This window comes from Vipera berus (genome assembly GCF_964194415.1).
Source record: "Vipera berus genome assembly, chromosome: 2".
Classification (NCBI taxonomy): domain Eukaryota; kingdom Metazoa; phylum Chordata; class Lepidosauria; order Squamata; family Viperidae; genus Vipera; species Vipera berus.
The window spans coordinates 43,686,039-43,706,988 of NC_138203.1; the positions used below are offsets into that span (position 1 = coordinate 43,686,039).

A 20,950-nucleotide genomic window follows, 5' to 3' on the forward strand; every position below is an offset into this window, starting at 1 on the left:
CAGGTCTGCGCGGAGGAACGGAGACCTGCCGACGTTTGGGGAGGTTTGGGGAGGTGCGCGCGCACCTCCCCAAACTTCGGCAGGTCTCCGGACGGCGGCTACTTGGGAGAGGTGCGCGCGATCCTGGAAGCACCGAAGCCTCGGCCGCGCGCAAGTCCTCGGTAAGCTCCGGGCGGTCACTTGCTTCGCGTCTCCTGAGGGAAGGGGGGGCGACTGGAGCGGGCGTGTTTCCTCGCCTGCTGGGCGCCGCGATTTGCCCGGGGAACGCGTGGGCCCCGAATGGCAGCGTGGAGCGAGGAAGCGGACAGCCAGGGCTTCCCCGAGAGCCGCAGCCACACAGGGTATTCCTGTGTATTCAGGCTTGCAAAATGGCGGATCGAGCCTCTGCTGGCGGCAGAGGCTTGCAGAGCGTGGATCCAGCCTCCGCCGGCGGCGGAGGCTTGCAGAGCGCGGATCCAGCCTCCGCCGGCGGCGGAGGCTTGCAGAACGGCGGATCGGCTTATACTCGAGTCAACAACTTTTCCCAGTTTTTGGGGGTGAAATTGGGGGTCTCGGCTTATACTCGAGTCGGCTTATACTCAAGTATATACGGTAAGTCTATTGCTATCCTTAGCAGCCTTATAAAACATCCGTATATACTTTCAGTATAGATCGCCCAGAAGTAGCAATTCACACATTTTAAAGTTTTGAAGGTTGAGAATGCTGGTATAAATGATTTGGGAGCTGAGATAATCTGATTTTCTTCCTCTTTTTAATATTTGGGATTATTACATTGAAATTTTTTCCCTGATTCAGGGAATGACTAAGTCCAATTTAATTAAGGCTTTTGGCAAAGTAAAATCTTTAATTAATCTAGATAAAAATTCCATATAAATTTTGTCTATACCTACTACTATTTTTTTTACTTAGCCTAACCAATTGTACATTACTGTACTATCATAACAGTAACAAGTTTTCTTGACTGTTATTTCGTATTAAATTTGAGATCAGTAATGTTATATTTCTCATTTTTCAATCACACTTTTTAAAAATACCTCTTAACTGATTTCACTTATGTTATTTATAGAGCACAGAAGCAACTAGTGAAGCACTAGATGCCTTATCTGGAAGCCTAGGAAAAAGAGATCCTGCTCCAGAAGAAAAAAAACCTGCTGTGGATAAAGTGAAAGTAATAAAATATCTAATTTGCTGATTATAATGGAGGGGGCCTCTCTTACTTTCTGAATGTACCAAAATAGTTTGCTATGAAGTGTAGTTTTTCTGTTTTTTAATTAATTGCTAGCATTTAATTCTCAATTTTTAAAACTATTTCTCCAGTGATGGAACAGTGCCATGACAGCAGGCAGATTTCAACACTGAACGTTATATACTCATAATTATCTTTGTTTGTGGCTTCATGCATTGTGTGAAGCCAACCATTCTTATGACGTGTTGAACAAACTATGCTTAAGTAATTCAAAGCTTACCATGCATCATTGTAGTCACAATCAGAGATATTCTAAAATAGCATTTTGAAAGTGGCACGAGAGAGGAAGAGCATGGATGTTGCAGTGGATTTAAGGAATATATCTCAAAATGGCCACTCATTGAATTCTTCTTCTCATGCTCTTCCATAGTTCATGTGGTAGAGAGTTGGTTGGAAGAATTTCTGTGATAGTCAGCAATAGATTTAGGTTTTGTTTTATAAAGATAGTAGAAAGCAATGGGACAATCCTAATAAACTATACTGAGATTGTCTTGTTGTTGGAACTTTCTGTTTCTTGTATTTCTGTTGTCTAGGAAAAAACAAAAAAAGACAAGCATGAGAAACTTGGGGAAAATGAGGAAACAATCCCTCCTGATTACAGATTAACTGAAGTAAAGGTAATAAAGCTTATTTTTCTTGTATGCTTCATTCACTTTTTTGTTAAAAGTAGTTTTTATGTTTTAATAAACTTTCTGCAGAATTGTAGTATAAAGTTCAGTATAGCAAATCAGGAATTTTAGATATATGTATTTGCAAACTTTAGATACAATATGCAGCATATATTAATAGTTATGTAAAGAGTTCAGTTAAATATACAAATTACTCTGAACCATTTTCCTCATGTTTTTCTTCTCGTATAGTAATATATTTGCTAGGTCTGTGATGGCAAGGTCCCAACCCTATTTTGGTTAATTTGTTAATTCTGTTCATTAATAACCAGACCAAATATGTGTCCTGAAATGATAGAATAGATAGGATAGGATAGGATAGAATAGAATAGAATAGAATAGAATAGAATAGAATAGAATAGAATAGAATAGAATAGAATAGAATAGAATAGAATAGAATATCTTGTCATTGTGTAACTCACAACGAAATTAAGTAATTAAATTCTGAAATTGGGGAAATCTGCAAGAAAGGGGGGTCAAAAAAGAGAGAAAATAGTAGCCATGACAATATTATACTAATGTTACCAATTTTTGTATATATTGTGAGGCTTCAATTTAGTGATTGTGGTAGCTCTCTTGAGGGTTTTTTTTGAACACCCCAATAACCCTGCCTGATGCCTTTTCAGGATCTTATTTGCAATATTTCTGTACTATACACTTAATACTGTAAATATCACAGCTATGAGACATTGCTATGCACCTTGTATGACAAAAATCACAGATTAAATTCTTAAAAGCTTCCAGTTTTATCTCACAAATGAGGTGGCTTCAGAAATTGGCTTGCAGATGTAATATAGGAATGTACAAATTGAGGAACGCATCACCTTGAGATTTACCCCAGAAGTGGATAGGGCCAGTGTTTGTTTAATGGCCCTTCAACCTCTTCTCTTCCCCTCCATCCCTGGAGTTGCTTATTTTAGGCATCAGCAAGGGGAGATTACATATTAATGAAAATTATGGGTCTAGAAGGTATTGGGTGCCTGCTATGACAAAACAGGAAAATAATTGTACTAATTGGGTCTACAGCAGAAAATTTGTTATGTTGCGAGAGAAAATAGAAAGAGCTAGCTTGTCTTTTTAACTTAAAAATGAAGATTACAGGACTCTTTTTATGTCATCATAAATTAATAAACATTAAAACTGAATAAAGTATTCCTAAAGTCCCAAAAGCAAAATTAATTGACAGAAAATTCCCCCCCCCCCTTGGAACCTGTAACAGCTGGCCAGCAAAATGCAGATAAGAATTTTCTTTCTGCAATTATTCCTGCTTTTTATGTTGAATTATGATGGTATAGTTGGGGAGAGCTGGAAGCTGTATTGTTCACCTGAATCTCTAGATAGTAGCATTTTAAATTGCATGTGGATCTTTAACCATGAACGCCTTGTACAATATAGTCAAGATCAATATCCTGAATTAGTATGAATTGATTGCATGTTGACAGCTCTCAAAATTTCTAAGTTGGTGGAAAGATATATCCTGCAGTAGCTAAATATTCCAGCTCATCTTTCAGCACAGGCAACATCTTTTTCACAAACATATTTGAGGAAGGAGCAGAAGCTAATTAAAAGATGCAGTTGATAAAAGCAGCCACAGGCATTTCTTACTGTGGTCTCTCTGGAAACATGTATACTGGATTCTATGAGATAGCTGATCTCCTAAATTTGTGACAGAATTATGTATAATATTAAGTAATTGCCATCGTGTATTAATTGCTAGATTCCTTTTTTTTCTTCCCCTCCACAGGATAAAGATGGGAAGCCACTTTTGCCAAAACCTGAAAAAAAGCCTCAGGTGTGTGTACAGATTGGTCAGAAACCTTTAATATATTCTAGTTTGAAAGCCTTTGTTATGACTTAATATCTTCCAACTGGATACTTACTTAATTACTTAATTCTTTGATAAGAATTAATTCAGTTACCTTATGAAGGAAAAAAGGGGACATTTAGATATGTATTAAAACATTTTTAATGATTTATTCTGATTTCTAGCCCCTGAGTGAAAGTGAACTTCTTGATGCTTTGTCTGAAGGATTTTCTTGTTCTGCACCAGCATCAACAACAGAAACACCTGTGGTAAGGATTGGGGGGAGGGGAGGGAGGGAGAGGGACAGGGATGGAGAGAGAGAGAGAGAAAGAAAGAGAGAAAACACTTTGCCTCTAGATTTTAAAAAAATATTCTATTAACTGTGGTAGAACTGTATACTTTATATTGCATTGCATTCAGTAGATCTGTACAATAACATTGTATTTATAGGGTCATTTTTACATCCCTTCTAATAAATTTGGACACACATTTTGCATTTTTTTCATAGTTAGTACATCCCAAGTTAGGGACGCAGTGGCTCAGTGGGTTAGGACGCTGAGCTTGTCGATCAGAAGGTTGGCAGTTTGGCGGGTCGAATCCCAAGTGCCGCGTAACAGAGTGAGCGCCTGTTACTCGTCCCAGCTTCTGCCAACCTAGCAGTTCGAAAGCACGTAAAAATGCAAGTAGAAAAATAGGGATCACTATGGTGGGAAGGTAACAGCATTCCGTGCGCCTTTGGCGTCTAGTCATGCCGGCCACATGACCACGGAGATGTCCTCGGACAAACGCTGGCTCTTCGACTTTGAAACGGAGATGTGCACCGGCCCCTAGAGTCGGAAACGACTAGCACGTATGTGCGGGGGAACCTTTATCTTTACTTTACATCCCAAGTTAATTTTTTAATGGACATTTTCAGAATATTTCTGGATAAGCCAGAACGTTTTAACCCAAAGGATTTTTTGCAGAAGGCAGTCAGCATTCAGAGTTTTCTCTTTTATTAGCTGGCTAGGATTTCAGCTCTCAGTAATTACTGGAGGAAAAATTTGTTGCATTTTCTGTAAATTCTTTAGTTTTAGAAAAGCATTCAGGAAGCATTAAGGGACAGGTCAGAAACAGCTCTCTTTGTTAACTTCTTTTTTCCTCCCTTTTACATGTATTGATGAATCCTTTCCTTTCCTTGTAGAAATCTACAGGTCCTCCTAGCAAGCCAGCTGTTCCTACTGAAGAGGTGATTTCTTCTGCTGCCACTTCTGCCGTGCATTCATCTGTTCCAAAACAAGCAGCCCTCCCAGTAAGCAGAGCAATGCTTCTCGATAACTGTACTCGTGGCCAAAATTTCAAATATTAGCAACTTTCACTAACCCAAGGGTAGGCAACCTCGGCTCTTTTATGACTCATGGACTTCAACTCCCAGAATTCCTGAGTCAGCTAACCTATCGATATCCAGTTACAGTGACATTCCAATTCAGTTTTATTAGCCCATTTGATGTTTTAGGAATGTTGATGATGTTTAAATCCAGGTTCTTGAAGTTTAGTACAAACTAAATTATGTAAAAAAAAAGTGTGCAAATGCATTTGCTTTTTTATGCAGATAGTTATTTGTTGGAACAATCTAGTAGTGTTCTTGAGTTCCATTGGAAGGACTTTTATTGATGCTAAAGCATTGTTTGAGTTAAATTTGATTTACAACTACTTTTTTTTTAAAAAAAATAAAGCATTCAGAAATATTGGAAGCTGAATTCCCTTGCTTGTGGTCAGAGGTGCAAAAAATAAAATGCTGACTGTATAAACGTCTTCTTTGTTTTTTCTTAAATCTGTCAGGGTAGGAAAGAACTTGATGCTGCTGCAGACCTTCTTGCAGACTCACTGGGACAAAGACAGCCTGACCCAGATGAAAACAAACCAGTTTTGGATAAAGTAAAGGTGAGAAAATAGTAGAGACCTTTCTCCCCAAACTGCTAATTAGTACTATACTTGGTTTCCAAAGTTGCAAAGAAAACTAAATGCCCTGAGCCAGTTTTGGCAGACGTATGGATGGACTGAGCCAGGGAAGTTTGCTAAAACACTAGGGAAATAGAGATGTTTTCTGTGTCAGTTCTCTAAAGTCATCGTTTGCTTCACTAAAGGTAAAGGTAAAGGTTCCCCCACACATGCGTGCTAGTCGTTTCCGACTCTAGGGGCCGGTGCTCATCTCCGTTTCAAAGCCGAAGAGCTAGCGCTTGTCCGAGGATGTCTCCGTGGTCATGTGGCCCGCATGACTAGATGCCAAAGGCGCACGGAACGCTGTTACCTTCCCACTGTAGTGGTCTCTATTTTTCTACTTGCATTTTTACGTGCTTTCGAACTGCTAGGTTGGCAGAAGCTGGGACGAGTAACAGGCTCTCACTCTGTTACGCGGCACTCGGGATTTGACCCACCAAACTGCCGACCTTCTGATCAACAAGCTCAGCGTCCTAACCCACTGAGCCACCACGTCGCTTCACTACACATTGTTTTATTACTTTATTCCTGCTAGGAACCCTTTTTCTCCCTTTATTTGCCTCTTGAAATACTGAAAATCAAAATAAAATATTTATTTTATCTCTCTAATCTTTATTAGACTGCAAAATTATACCTGTGGAACAAAAAATGTTACTCAAAAATTACAAATTTGTGTTTTTTTGCGTACCAGTGAATTTAATTTTCACAAAACACTGCACCAAAAAACTGAAAATTCACAGAAGCTTGACTTAAATATGTTTAAAAGGTTCTAGTATTTCTTGAATTCATTTACAAAAAATGTTGCTTTGTATTTAGATGACATTATAAAATATTTCATATAAGGATATTTGAATCTGCAATGTTTTAGGGCATTCATTATTTTAATGCTTTGTGACATCACTTTTTAAAAACATTTTCATTCTGAGGAGGTTATCAAGGTGAGACTGTCATCTATAAATCATGGTTGGGATTAGTTAGACTCCTCTAAAAGAATAAGTGTCTTTTAAAGAAACCCCACTTTTTTACAGGAAAAAGTCAAAGCTGAGCATAAAGACAAACTTGGAGAAAGAGATGATACAATCCCTCCTGAATATAGACATCTTCTTGACTCTGATGAAAAGGTAAATGTATACTTTTAAAGTCAAACGTACAACATATTTTTAAAGAAGTAAATGTACTGATGCAGCACTAGACTTTTGAATAACATTGATAAAGAACTAATAAATAAGGGGGTGTCCCTAGTGTTTAAATGCATGTGTTACCTTATAAATAACACTATTGCCCAGACTAGGGTCTTCTAAATGTGTTGAAGTTGAACATCCTTTAGCATTAGTCAGGATGGTTTCTGTTAATCAAGAATCATGGGAGTTGTTGTCTAAAAGAATGAAAGTTAGGGAAGGCTGCTTTAGAGCAACTATGACAAATTACTTGACATTGAAAATAAAAGTATCTTGATCCTTTCATGTTTTTTGAAACCGTGTTTTACATACATGCAAACATAAGACTGGAAAAGATCTTGGAGGTCTTCTTGTCCAGCCCACAGCCCAAGGCAGGAATCATTATATCATTCCAGACAATGGTTGTCCAATCTTTTCTTGAGAAAGTCCAGCGACGGAACATCCATAACTCTTATTTTGTATTGGAGATACGATTTTAGCATGCAGAATGCTACTTTTGAAGGACATGAAGGTAGTTTTGAACCAACCGAATTAGGAAAAGTTGAACAATCCAACAAGCACTTTAGATTATTTAAAATAGAAGACTAGATTAGACTTGAATAGGCTGGTGAATGACACTAATATTTAATCATGTTTATCTTTGTCAAAGGGTAAGCCTGTAAAGCCAACAGATAAAGATGGTGAGAAACCCAAAGAACAAACAGTAAGGAAGTATTACTTTCAATTCTGTGCTGGGTTTGCTTGTCAGTAAATTGGCTTAGTTTATTGAAATATGAACCTACCACCAGGACCAAAATGATGGATATGAATCCTTTAACATTGCATTAAGTAGCGTGAATTTTAATACTGTTCAGATGAAAAGGTGTCTTGATTAGTTTGTACAGTATAAGACCAATGAGAAATAAGATGGCTTCTATCTGGAATAATATTGGAAAGAACAACAATTCTTATGTATTAAATTTCTACACCATCCATCTCACTTAGATGACCCTGGGTGGTTTATCTCAAGAAACTTTAGGTCAAGAAACTGATCAAATTCTTAAAAAGATGCAGGATTCTTATGACAAACATGAATTAGAAACCAAATAGTAGTGATAATGGAGTGTTTTTATTACTTTTGCTGCTGTAGCTGGGTGGGCTTTTGTTCCCAGCCATTTGTTTACTGTTTCATATCAGTTAACGCCATGTACCAGTGAGGAGCCTCAGGGAGTAGGACCCAGTGGTGAGCTTTAAAGAGAGGATGGTTTTAATTTTAATAACTTAAGACCTATGACACCTGGAAACATTTCTGCATTTTGAAAGTTCCGTTTCACTTGCCCTGTATCTTTGTACCAAATATGCTTGAAACATGAACAGATGTTTGATAACAAAAAAATTTGATTTCGGTTTAGAGCTTATCTTTTAAGAAGATCTTTGAAAAGTACTTATTTCGCAGTTCTTTAAAATGGTAATTATTCTTATCTCAGAAGCCCGACAGTGACTCAGCAGCCATTGATGCTCTCTCTGGGGATTTTGACCATTGTGGCAAATCTGCTGTTTCACAGCCACCTTCAACAAAGGTAGGCCTCTTTTTTGGCAAGGAGATCAGGTGCTCTTTATCTCAAATCTTAACGTCCTGCCATTAAAGGAGCAAAGGTAAGAAAAGGTAGTTTGCAAAATGGCCTTGCTTCTGTTTTGTTAAACAGCAAGTCAAATCTGCTGTTGAGCAAAATTTGCTTTGTTATGTGGTCCCGAATTAATATTTTTTTAAAAAGTATACAATATTTGCATCCTATTTGTGAATATAAGCCGTATTTAAGAAAGAATCCCACTCGAAGAGTGCAAGTTGACCCAAATCTGAGTTGTATACCACCAGCTATTTTTATCCTGCCCTTCAGGTGGCAAGCATACATAGTACTTCTGCCTTTTATTTTCTTTCCAACCTTGAGTTTGGTTGGGCTGAAAAAGAGGGACTGGCCCAAGGTCACCCAACCAGCTTTCATGCCTAAGGAGGGCATAGAACTCTGTCTCTTGGTTTCTAGGCCTGCAATTTCACTATTGTGTAAATGTGTATAATGGATGTTTATTTCTATTGTGCATGAAAATCCCTATTGATGAGTCAGAAGAAATCCAACATCTTCAGTTCAACAATTCTTATTAGACTTTAAATATGTCCAAGTTTGAGTTTCAAGAATTCTTCAGTAAAGAAGACGACCAGGAAAAAGAGGGAGAAAAATACATCGGCTAATTTGAAAACTATCTGTGTTCTTAATCAGATAGCAAAATATATTGTAAGAGTTTTTGAAACTTGAAAGCTTATTCTCTTTTGTGTCATTTGGTTGACTGTAATCAACAGGGTTAGCTCTGGCTTTTTATCATGGATATACTGTTTAAAAAACACATATTCATGTTTTCTGTCCTCTTGCTTTTATCCAGTGAACAACATTTAATAGAAAAAGTTTTTAAATAGATGTTTTCTCAGTTTAAAGCTACTCCTCAAAATAAGTAAACATCCCCGTTAAGGACTGGATTCATTTAAATAATCTTCAAAAAGATGGATTTCATGGGTTTCCTACTCACAATTATTTGCCTATGGCTTTTATCAAAACTTCTTCCTTTGGGAGGTTTGTCAAGTTTTTAGGTAACCTGACTTTTAGGTAACTAAAAATTCTATCCAGTATGAGAATGTAGCTGAGGTTAATCTCACATTGGCTTCTAAGGCTAAGAATAGACTTGTTAAACAAATGCTTTTTAGGAGTGGCATTTTATTTCTAGTCTTTGGATGAACATGCATTAATTAACTCAAATAATGGAACAAAGAGTTGGCTGTTTTAAATGCTAATTCAGGTTTCTTAGAGTCAAATGGAATGAGGGAACAAGTATTAAATGTCCATTCTTGCTTTTATTTCTTAGTTGTAAATCTGAGTTTTATTCATTCTCAAGAACGTCTCCAATGTAAATGCTGCCTAAATTATCCAAAGAAACTCTTCTTCCCTCATCAAAAATAAAAGTTGTTTTGAATGTGTTCCTGCTAATAAAAGTTTTTCTCACATTAAAGTGTGCTACGTATAGGCTTCTTTTTGTTTGTTTTCATCTCCAGGAAAATACAAATTGTTGTTGTTAGTTGCGAAGTCGTGTCCGACCCATCGCGACCCTATGGACAATGTTCCTCCAGGCCTTCCTGTCCTCTACCATCTTCTGGAGTCCATCTAAGCTCACGCCTACTGTTTCAGTGACTCCATCCAACCACCTCATTCTCTGTCGTCCCCTTCTTCTATTGCCCTCAATCTTTCCCAGCATTAGGCTCTTCTCCAGTGAGTCCTTCCTTCTCATTAGGTGGCCAAAGTATTTGAGTTTTAGCTTCAGGATCTGGCCTTCTAAAGAGCAGTCAGGGTTGATCTCCTCTAGGACTGACCGGTTTGATCGCCTTGCAGTCCAAGGGACTCGCAGGAGTCTTCTCCAGCACCATAGCTCAAAGGCTTCAATTCTTTGGCGCTCAGCCTTTCTTATGGTCCAGCTTTCACTGCCATACATTGCAACTGGGAAGACCATAGCCTTGACTATACGCACTTTTGTTGACAGGGTGATGTCTCTGCTTTTTAGTGTGCTGTCTAGATTTGCCATGGCTTTCCTCCCCAGGAGCAAGCGTCTTTTAATTTAAAATACAAATAGGACACAGTTTTCCCATGTGCATGTTTATACGCGCTCAATGAAATGCAAGAATTTATTCTTACACCATAAATAAAATATGTATGAACCTGCATATTTAAACATTAAACTTTAGAAAACTTACGTCTTCCTCAGGAGAGATAAAGCAGAACCAGAAAAGGGGGTGCTTGGCAGGAGCTAAGCAGCTTATTATTCTCCTTAGTCAAGTATATACTTAACTAAAGTCTCATAATGCCTCTTAAAATTATATTATGGAATTATATGGTGTTCTACCTTTTCAACAACTAGTTTTAGCTTCTCCGTGGTGCAGTGGCTAGAATGCAGTATTACAGGCTAATTCTGCTGACTGCCAGAGTTCGAGTCTCACTGGCTCAAGGTTGACTCAGCCTTCCATCCTTATGAGGTCGGTAAAATGAGGACCCAGATTGTTCGGGGCAGTAGGCTGACTATGTAAATCGCTTAGGGCTGTAAAGAGCTGTGAAGTAGCATACAAGTCTAAGTGCTACTGCTATTCTGCATACGCCTGAACTCGGGTCAGATCACCATCACATGAATTTCAGTTTTTCTGTATAGATAATGCTTGACTTAACGTTCATTCATTTAATGATGGTTGAAATAGGGAAAAGTGATTTTTTTGGCCTGTCTTCAAAATTAGGACCACCATAGTCATGTGATTAAAATTCAGGCACATTTACGATCGATAGCAACATCCTGTGGTCACCTAATCATGATTAGTGACCTTGCCAACTGGTTTTTGACAAACAATGTCAATTGGGAGAAGCTGGATTCACATAACAAAGGTGATTTGCTTTAACAACTGATTCTGGTCCCAATTATCGTAAGTCAAGGACTACTTGTATGTATCACAAGCAACTACTTTTTGAAAAGATGTATTTCTTGAAAAATGAACAAGAATTTTTCTCTGTTGGGCATAGGAGGATAAATCAAAAGGTGCTGCCTCATCTAAACCACCAAGGAAGGAGGAAAAGAAATCCAAAACGCCCAAGAAGGTAAGAGATTGTTTAGCACAGGGGTGTCAAACTTGCAACGTCATGTGACACTTTTTTTCCATTGCCGGCAGTGGGTGGGCGCGGTTTCACCATGATGTATCCAGCCCAGGGGCCAGCAGATTGACACCCCTGGTTTAGCATAACAATTCTACCTAGTGTGATTAGTTCCACTTTCATCTCTTTTATGAGCAGGATGATTTCTGAAGCATCTTATGTGCAATTTTTAAGCTTATTCCCTTACCCTCTATTGTTAGTCAGGAAGCCTGATTTTTTTTTTTTTTAATCTTTCATTTCTATCACCTATTACTAGAAAAGAAACTATGAACCTGTTGTACTCAGATGGAGCAATGTGAAATTGTGGGGATATAAAGAGTGACTATAATAAATTAAAATTATACTTTAGCATGAAACATACTTATGAGAATGTTATTCCTAAATTTAATGCAAAAGCTAATGAGCCTCTGGAGATTTTATAGAATCTTTGTACATTATTTGCCTAAATTCATAGGCATATTTAATACTAGCTTCTACTGTAGTTACGTAAACGTGTAAATGATACCCTTTTTGCTGTTTTATATGCTTGTATTGGGGCTGGGAGGGATCAAGTCTGGAATAACTTGGATTGGGGTGTCGCCTTAGCTAACAACCACAGGAAATGCTAGTCACTAAGTTATGTGGTCATGTGTCATGCTTTATGACCGTGCAACAGAAATTTCATCCCAGTAGTGGTCACATCAAGGATAACCTATGTGGTAAAGAAATAAGTACACTTATCATTGGGTGCTACTGCTGTGATCAAATGTTGGATCTCTAGATGCATGAAAGTACCAATTAACTTTAGGAGAGAGAGTTTTAAGATATGAAAAGCTTTTTACCCCAGTTTCTGGTTTTTGATAATTCTGTTTATTTCAAACTGTTTCCCCCCCCCCCAAATCTTTATTTTCCATTATTCTTTTTAAATGAGCTAGTTAACATATCACACTTTACTATGGTTTGATTAACCATGTCTTATTGACTCGCTTCACAGAACATGCTAAGCCAAAATCAGGCCCCCCCTCCCAACATATAATTCATCACTCGGTATCTGAACTCAGTGTTTACTACATGGATACAGTAATTAATGTCATCATTCCTTTTTCTCTCCTTTAAGGCAAAGGAGCAATCTTCTGCCGCAAAATCTGCAAAACAAAAAAAAAGTTAAATGTCATCAGGTAAGCAGTCCTAAGTTATCTATCACGCATCTATAATATGCAGGTGATTCAGAATGAATTAACATTTAGAAAATCTGTGGTTCTAAATCCTGACGTTAGGTTTTCACTATCTCAGAAATTAGTTTGACTCATAGCACATATTCTGATGTCCTAAAAAGTCTTTCCCAACATGGTGCCTTCTTTGTAAGATGCCCTCTTACATCTTTCCCATTAGCGATCTATTGCTGTACACTTGAAGTAACAGATGGATAACCTACACGATGCATCAGCCCCTTTTTGCAGCCCCAGGAAGCCTCTCCTGCAAATATCAGCACCAAAATAGAGAGGCGGATTTTCTCCCTTGTTTCTTACAAATAAGAAGTAAAGTCAGATCATTGCTTCCTCTGGCGACAATAGATCACTGCCATAATCCTTGAAGTTGGAATAAAATCATTTAAAAAAACCTCCATATTCTCCCTGTGACTGTTGTTGGCTGTACCTGGGCTAATTTTTTTTCTACAGACCTCTGGTTAATTGAGGCATACTGCAAAAGATGGGTTCACGACTACAGTAAGATCATTTCCCAGCCGCTTGGGAAGAATGAGAGAATGAGCGTGCCCACTGCCACCATCCAGCCTTTAAGCCCCATCTGGCTCCCTGACAAAAAGAGAACCTTTGATATTTATTTATTTATTTAAAAAAGCCTTAATGGAACACTAGTTTTTATTCTTGGGAACAAAGCAAATTTCATTAAACAAAGAAATTATGTTCAGTAAGAGGATTCTGCTTACGTGAAGCATCAGAGATACAATGTTATGTTCCTATATCCTGATTTTTTTCTCTATTGAGTCACAAAGTTGAAAAGAACAGCTCTATACATTCTATGAATAACATTATCGGTTAGTTTAAGTTTAAGTCAACCCTGTTTGTCCTGCTAATCTGGATATTTTAGTTTTCTATTTTAAAATTCCTGCCTCAGCTGTTGAATGTTACGACACACTTCCTTTTAAGAATAGAATATATTTTTGTCTTTTCAGAATGTTTATCACCAGTGCGAAAATTCTTTATTTTGATGGACAGCTGCATTTGAACAAAAGCAGTTTTTCAAAAAGATAGCATCTTGGACATTTTATGGTATTGGGCTGTTTTGGCTTGCAAAGCATTTATTTTGCTATTTTCAAGGATGAACTCACATTTTCTAGACACATACTTTATTGTCTATATTATTGTCATTTTCTTAATTTTTGAAAAGAAAAGAATGCTTTATATTTGTAAGAAAAATATTTCTTATGGATTTAATAGGAGTGAAATATGCAAAAGTTTGCACATAATCTACCCACAGTGCCTGTAAATCTCAGTGAATCTATGCTAGTTTTGGCATAAAAAGGAATGCTTTAAACATGGTTGCCTTCTTTTTTAAGCCAATTGCCTATGAGTACTTTTGCTGGAGAATACTTAGGGGGAAATGAGTAAATAGTTGCAAAATTTTCAGAGTTGGGGCAGAGTAGAAGCTAGTATGTTGCAGCCTTGGCTTCTTATCAAATAATGAACAGTGTCATCCTTTAAAACTTGCATTGCATACAATGTATTTGTGCTACATCTGTCATTGGCTTCCTGGAAGGATATAGTACTACATCCAAACTTATAGAGACAGGTAACTGGTATTTCTTCCACCAACCCCCTCCCCCAAAACTCTTCTATACTATCTGCTTTACTCTGAGCAATAAGTAACACAAGAGGTGAATACATAGGATGGCATAGTGCCCGTCCTAGGAATTGAGAACATGCAAAGAATCCTTATCCTAGTGCAGTGTTTTTCAAACTTAGCAACTTTTGAGTTGTGTGCATTTCAATTTCTTTAATTCCCCAGCCAGCCATTCTGGGATTTGAAGTCCACACATCTTAAAGGTGCAAAGTTGAAGAAACACTGTCCTAGTGTATACATATACAGGGAGTGCAGAATTAGTAGGCAAGTTGTATTTGTGAGGATTAATTTTATTATTGAACAACAACCATGTTCTCAATGAACCCAAAAAACTCATTAATATCAAAGCTGAATATTTTTGGAAGTAGTTTTTAGTTTGTTTTTAGTTATAGCTATTTTAGGGGGATATCTGTGTGTGCAGGTGACTATTACTGTGCATAATTATTAGGCAACTTAACAAAAAACAAATATATACCCATTTCAATTATTTATTTTTACCAGTGAAACCAATATAACATCTCAACATTCACAAATATACATTTCTGACATTCAAAAACATAACAAAAACAAATCAGTGACCAATATAGCCACCTTTCTTTGCAAGGACACTCAAAAGCCTGCCATCCATGGATTCTGTCAGTGTTTTGATCTGTTCACCATCAACATTGCGTGCAGCAGCAACCACAGCCTCCCAGACACTGTTCAGAGAGGTGTACTGTTTTCCCTCCTTGTAAATCTCACATTTGATGATGGACCACAGGTTCTCAATGGGGTTCAGATCAGGTGAACAAGGAGGCCATGTCATTAGATTTCCTTCTTTTATACCCTTTCTTGCCAGCCACGCTGTGGAGTACTTGGACGCGTGTGATGGAGCATTGTCCTGCATGAAAATCATGTTTTTCTTGAAGGATGCAGACTTCTTCCTGTACCACTGCTTGAAGAAGGTGTCTTCCAGAAACTGGCAGTAGGACTGGGAGTTGAGCTTGACTCCATCCTCAACCCGAAAAGGCCCCACAAGCTCATCTTTGATGATACCAGTCCAAACCAGTACTCCACCTCCACCTTGCTGGCGTCTGAGTCGGACTGGAGCTCTCTGCCCTTTACCAATCCAGCCACGGGCCCATCCATCTGGCCCATCAAGACTCACTCTCATTTCATCAGTCCATAAAACCTTAGAAAAATCAGTCTTGAGATATTTCTTGGCCCAGTCTTGACGTTTCAGCTTGTGTGTCTTGTTCAGTGGTGGTCGTCTTTCAGCCTTTCTTACCTTGGCCATGTCTCTGAGTATTGCACACCTTGTGCTTTTGGGCACTCCAGTGATGTTGCAGCTCTGAAATATGGCCAAACTGGTGGCAAGTGGCATCTTGGCAGCTGCACGCTTGACTTTTCTCAGTTCATGGGCAGTTATTTTGTGCCTTGGTTTCTCCACACGCTTCTTGCGACCCTGTTGACTATTTTGAATGAAACGCTTGATTGTTCGATGATCACGCTTCAGAAGCTTTGCAATTTTAAGAGTGCTGCATCCCTCTGCAAGATATCTCACTATTTTTTACTTTTCTGAGCCTGTCAAGTCCTTCTTTTGACCCATTTTGCCAAAGGAAAGGAAGTTGCCTAATAATTATGCACACCTGATACAGGGTGTTGATGTCATTAGACCACACCCCTTCTCATTACAGAGATGCACATCACCTAATATGCTTAATTGGTAGTAGGCTTTCGAGCCTATACAGCTTGGAGTAAGACAACATGCATAAAGAGGATGATGTGGTCAAAATACTCATTTGCCTAATAATTCTGCACTCCCTGTATGGCATAGCTGATTTCAGAATAATTCTTGATAGGATTTCAGTGCTGTTTTTTCTTTAAGTATTCCATGCAGGATATGTGAGAGATGGATACAGTTCCAGATTCAGATGTGCTTTGAAATCTCTCAACTGACTTCCATCTTAAAATGATTACACCTGTTCTTAGGTAGCTGGTTCCATAAACTAAACCAACATTAGTTATTCCAGGAATCTTAGCTGTGTGATTTCTTTTCACCTGCATAGGAACTAAAAGGAAAAGCATGGTGTTTTCTATCACAATGTTTACTTTTTTTCAAATGTATTTCATGAGAGATTTCCTTGTGGATTACATCTTTCATATTGAAGACAATGAGACTGTCCTTAATTACATGCAATGTCAATACTGAACTGTATTTGACATTTTACTGTGTCACACTAATAAACATTTTGTGTATTACTTTATATTTGTTATTTTGTATTCTATTGCAATCTGACTCCTATCAAAAATACCTTAAATATGTTTTGTTATATCTTATCAATTCTTATTACCTAATCCTTAGGCATACACATTTCCCAGTCCAGTCCAACCTTGCTTTTAAGTACTGCTGTGGATTATGGACTTTTCACATATTTTGCCACTAGGAATTGTGTCTTAATTATTGAAATTCAATTCTACTCGGACTTCCGGTTTGCTGTTGTGGCGCTGCAGAGACAGAAAGGCGAGCTCCGTCTTCCGCGTCCAAATTAATTGTGCTGGGGGACCCTGGAAAGGGTCGAAAGTCGCCCTGTAGAGTGATGAGTAAGGAGGAGATCCCTGCTTGATTGTGGGAGGGGGTGGCCCTTCCATTTGATCCGGGGAAGCCCTCCAAAATGGCATGGGAAAGACCGGCCATACCAATATGGCTCATCACTAAGCTGCTGACAGCCGAAGTCAAAATTACCACCAAGCAACTTTAAAGCAATGTGGATGAAACTGGGTGAGACCTGATCCTCTCTTTAAGATTTTAAGTATTTTTTCCTGTAAAAGCTGCCCAAAGTATTTTTCCCCCTGTGAGGAGAGAGGGAAGGGAATTTTTACCCCATCCTCTAAGAAAAGCGGTGACTAACTACCCAGGGGAAACAGAGCAACTATAAGAACAATTTTAATCTAATTGGATGTATATTCTTTTGATACTTGGGGACTAAAAGTGTTCCTTTTCTCATTGGAGATGTTTGTTTTTATTTTTTAAAAAAATACTTGAAAAACTACCATATAAACTTTGGATTTAAAAAGCTTAAAATGGCGTCGGTGACATCTTGTGGCAAAGTATGGTATTACAATTTGTTATTGCTTAAAAAAGACTTGGCTTGAATCCCAGACTTTAGATAAAATTTCTTTGACCTTGACAGCTACCACCTATGAAATACTCAGCTGCAAAGAAGGAACTTCTGGGCAGCATATGTAACCTGCTGGAACTATGAATGTAAAGTTTTACTGACTCTCAGAGCTATACTTGGGGAATTGCTTTCCTATTTCTTTACATGAGAAACATGTTATTATATGAGATGATGGAACACCTTGGACTATAAACTTTTATTTGACAAACAACTTCTACTATAAAGATCACATATAACACATGAAATAATGTCCCATAACTAGCTACAAAAGAGAAAAAAAACTATTTTTAATGTTTGATTCTAAAGTCTGCAACTTAACATACTATTAAGAGAATATGGATGAAGACCAGGAAAAAATCCTTTCCATGTTGAAATCAATACATGAAACCATCCTTTCAGCTTGTGATGAAATAAGAAGCAACATAAACGAATGAGATGCCAGCTTAAATATACAAGCCCAGATCTTGACTACAACCAAAGAACTAACAATGCAGGAAATAACAGCAAAATTGGAACAACTAAGCACCAAGACAGAGGACCCAACTGATCAACAGACCCAGCCAACGGAAAAATCAGAAAAGGGAGTGACAACACTGAAACTGGAAAAGACTTTTTACAAAACTCAGAAGAAATTTGAGGAAAAGGAAGAAGAACAGACTGAATGGAAGATAAACGTATCAGGACAATTGTGGGAAATTGGAATAATAGAGAGGGGATCTAATGAATACAAATGGGCTCATTCTTCCAAAAAACTTCAAACAAAGGGTCTTTCTTATTCCAAATAATATATATATAATAATAGAGGGAGAACTATTTGATGATTCAAAGGCACTGACATGGAAGGTTAACTGACAAAGGAAGAAAGCCAGAGTAAGGCTGAAGAAAATAATGGCTTTGATTTATTAGAGGGGATATTATATTACTAATTAGAGGGTTGAATATAATGGAAAATAGATAACTTTTAGAAAATAAAGTAACATTATAACTGAATAGCTAAGATATGTAACAAGACTATTAGGCTTTGGTGTGAAAAGGGAAAAGCTGAGATAAGAGAAATTTTGATCACAACATAAAATATTTGGAAATCATAAATAACTGGTTTTTTTAATATTGATGGGAAAATAAAATTTATGTATAGGCTAAAAAGTATTGATAAATGTAACAAGAATGTTTTTACTTAGTTGAAAATAAGAATTTTGTTTGCCCAATATGAGATATTTATATATATATTACTGAATTATTGGTTAACCCAGATAACACACATAATGGTTTTGACTTATTAGAGGGGATATGGTATTAATTAGATGGTTTAACACAGGGGAAAATAGATAACTTTTAGAAAACAGAACAAGACTATAATCAAATAGATAAAATGTGTATTTAGAATATTAGAATTTGTTATGAAAAGGGAAAAAGGAAGAAGTTGAGATAAGAGAAACTTTGGTAACCTAAATATAAAACACTTGGAAATCATAAATAACAAATGTTAATTTGAATATTGATGGGAAATTAAAGCTTGGGGGGGGGAAAGCAATAACAGGACATTGTATATAAGGATCGAATGCAAATGCAATTAAGGTATGTATAAGCTAAACATTATTGATAATTGTAACAAAGATATTCTTATTTAGTTGATAATAATAAAAACCTGTATTAGCTTAATATGAGACAGTAAATATTAAGGGAAAAGGAGATGAAATATCTGATGTTGTAACTTGAGGTTTATAATAAAGATTTATGTATGCTATTGAATTATTGGTTAACCTAGTCATCACGTTGCTTTTTAAATACTCAATTGTAAAATGAGAAAATGAATAAAATATTATTTTTTAAAAAAGAAATTCAATGCTACTCAACTATAAATGATGACATTTAAGACAGTGGAACCTATTTTGGAGATTAATACTCTGTTATTTTGTTGCACTGAGAATACTAATATTTTAGCATATTTTAACAATGCAGAGAGGATTTTAGAAATGATACATTCCAAGGCAAAGATTCATCTCTCAACTTTATTCCCAGAAATCGGAAATACTGTAGTTTATTGCAACAGGGTTGTTGTGAAATCCATCAAAATGTTTAATAAAAGCCTTTCGCCATAACACAAATGTATGACTTGTGGATAAGGAGAAAAATGAATGAGGGTGAAACAAGAACATTAATGAAGGAATGACATTCTTGAGGCACAGATACCTCCCGTTTATATTTTTTATTTTTATTTTTTTATTTTAATCCCATTTATATCCCGCCCTTCTCCGAAGACTCAGGGCGGCTTACAATTTAAGCACAAACCAATGTGCTTAGCAATAGCCTTCATTCTATGTATATGCCTGCTTATTAGGGCTTTTGCCCCACCCCCCCAAGCGGCATTATTACAAAGTCAGCTTATTGCCCCCAACAATCTGGGTCCTCATTTTACCTACCACGGAAGGATGGAAGGCTGAGTCAACCTTGAGCCTGGTGGGACTCGAACCTGCACTAATTGCAGGCAGCTGGTGTTACTTAAGGAGGCATTAGCCCACTGCTCCACCAAGGCTTTTTTATATGACTTTTATACTATTATTCCAAAAATAAAATTGTAGCAGTGTGCACCAATATACCTAATTAAAATTTCTTCACTGAATAATTAAGCTGGTGGAAAGTGATGGTTTTTTTGCCAGGTGCCATCAAAGAAAGAATTACACAAGAATCTTCATGCACACAATCCTCGCTTAACAATAGTAATTGTGACCAGAATTTCCATCACTATGCAATATAGTTGCAAGGGACGTGGTGGCTCAGTGGGTTAGGATGCTGAGCTTGTCGATCAGATGGTTGGCAGTTTGGCGGGTCGAATCCCGAGTGTCGCGTAACATAGTGAGCGCCTGTTATTCGTCCCAGCTTCTGCCAACCTAGCAGTTTGAAAGCATGTAGAAATGCAAGTAGAAAAATAGGGACCACTGCGGTGGGAAGGTAACAGCGTTCCGTGCGCCTTTGGCGTCTAGTCATGCCGGCCACATGACCACGGAGACATCCTTGGACAAGCGTTGGCTCTTCGGCTTTGAAACGGAGATAAGCACTGGCCCCTAGAGTTGGAAACGACTAGCACACATGTGCAGGGGAACCTTTACCTTTACGCAATATAGTTCCAAAAGATGCTTAATGACGGCAGTCCCATTGGTATCATTGAGGACTACCTCACAACTTCCTGCTGACTTCCAAAAAGCAAGGTCAATGGAGAAGCTGGCAGGAAGTTGCAAGTCTCAGGCAGCTCTCAACCAGGCTGGCAAGTGGGTAAGTGGTTGGTGTAAGCATGGTGGGCCAGCTGTTGCTGGGTGGGGAAGAGGGTCTATGAAACGGGTGCCAAACTCGATAATGTCA

At 37.7% G+C, this 20,950-nt stretch overlaps 2 protein-coding genes across 8 annotated transcripts in view; one reads left to right on the forward strand and one right to left on the reverse strand.

Annotated features, from left to right (window-relative positions):
• CAST (calpastatin) overlaps positions 1-16,675 on the forward strand; it is an 84,086-nt gene extending 67,411 nt beyond the window's left edge. For 6 of the 7 annotated variants that reach the window (XM_081320539.1, XM_081320540.1, XM_081320542.1 and 3 more), the window contains 12 exons: positions 1,067-1,168; positions 1,780-1,863; positions 3,659-3,706; positions 3,904-3,987; positions 4,902-5,009; positions 5,540-5,641; positions 6,727-6,819; positions 7,526-7,579; positions 8,343-8,435; positions 11,460-11,534; positions 12,685-12,745; positions 13,762-16,675. In XM_081320539.1, the coding sequence (XP_081176665.1) occupies positions 1,067-1,168; positions 1,780-1,863; positions 3,659-3,706; positions 3,904-3,987; positions 4,902-5,009; positions 5,540-5,641; positions 6,727-6,819; positions 7,526-7,579; positions 8,343-8,435; positions 11,460-11,534; positions 12,685-12,735 (894 nt within the window). In that variant the 3' untranslated portion in view covers positions 12,736-12,745; positions 13,762-16,675. Of the gene's footprint in view, positions 1-1,066; positions 1,169-1,779; positions 1,864-3,658; positions 3,707-3,903; positions 3,988-4,901; positions 5,010-5,539; positions 5,642-6,726; positions 6,820-7,525; positions 7,580-8,342; positions 8,436-8,978; positions 9,147-11,459; positions 11,535-12,684; positions 12,746-13,761 lie in introns of those variants that run through there. The other variant, XR_014025497.1, reaches the window with a different exon arrangement.
• The window catches only part of ERAP1 (endoplasmic reticulum aminopeptidase 1), a gene marked incomplete at its 5' end in the record, with an annotated part of 32,724 nt that continues 23,353 nt past the window's right edge, over positions 11,580-20,950 (reverse strand). Inside the window, one exon of the mRNA XM_081320538.1 lies at positions 11,580-12,712. The remainder of the gene's footprint in view (positions 12,713-20,950) is intronic.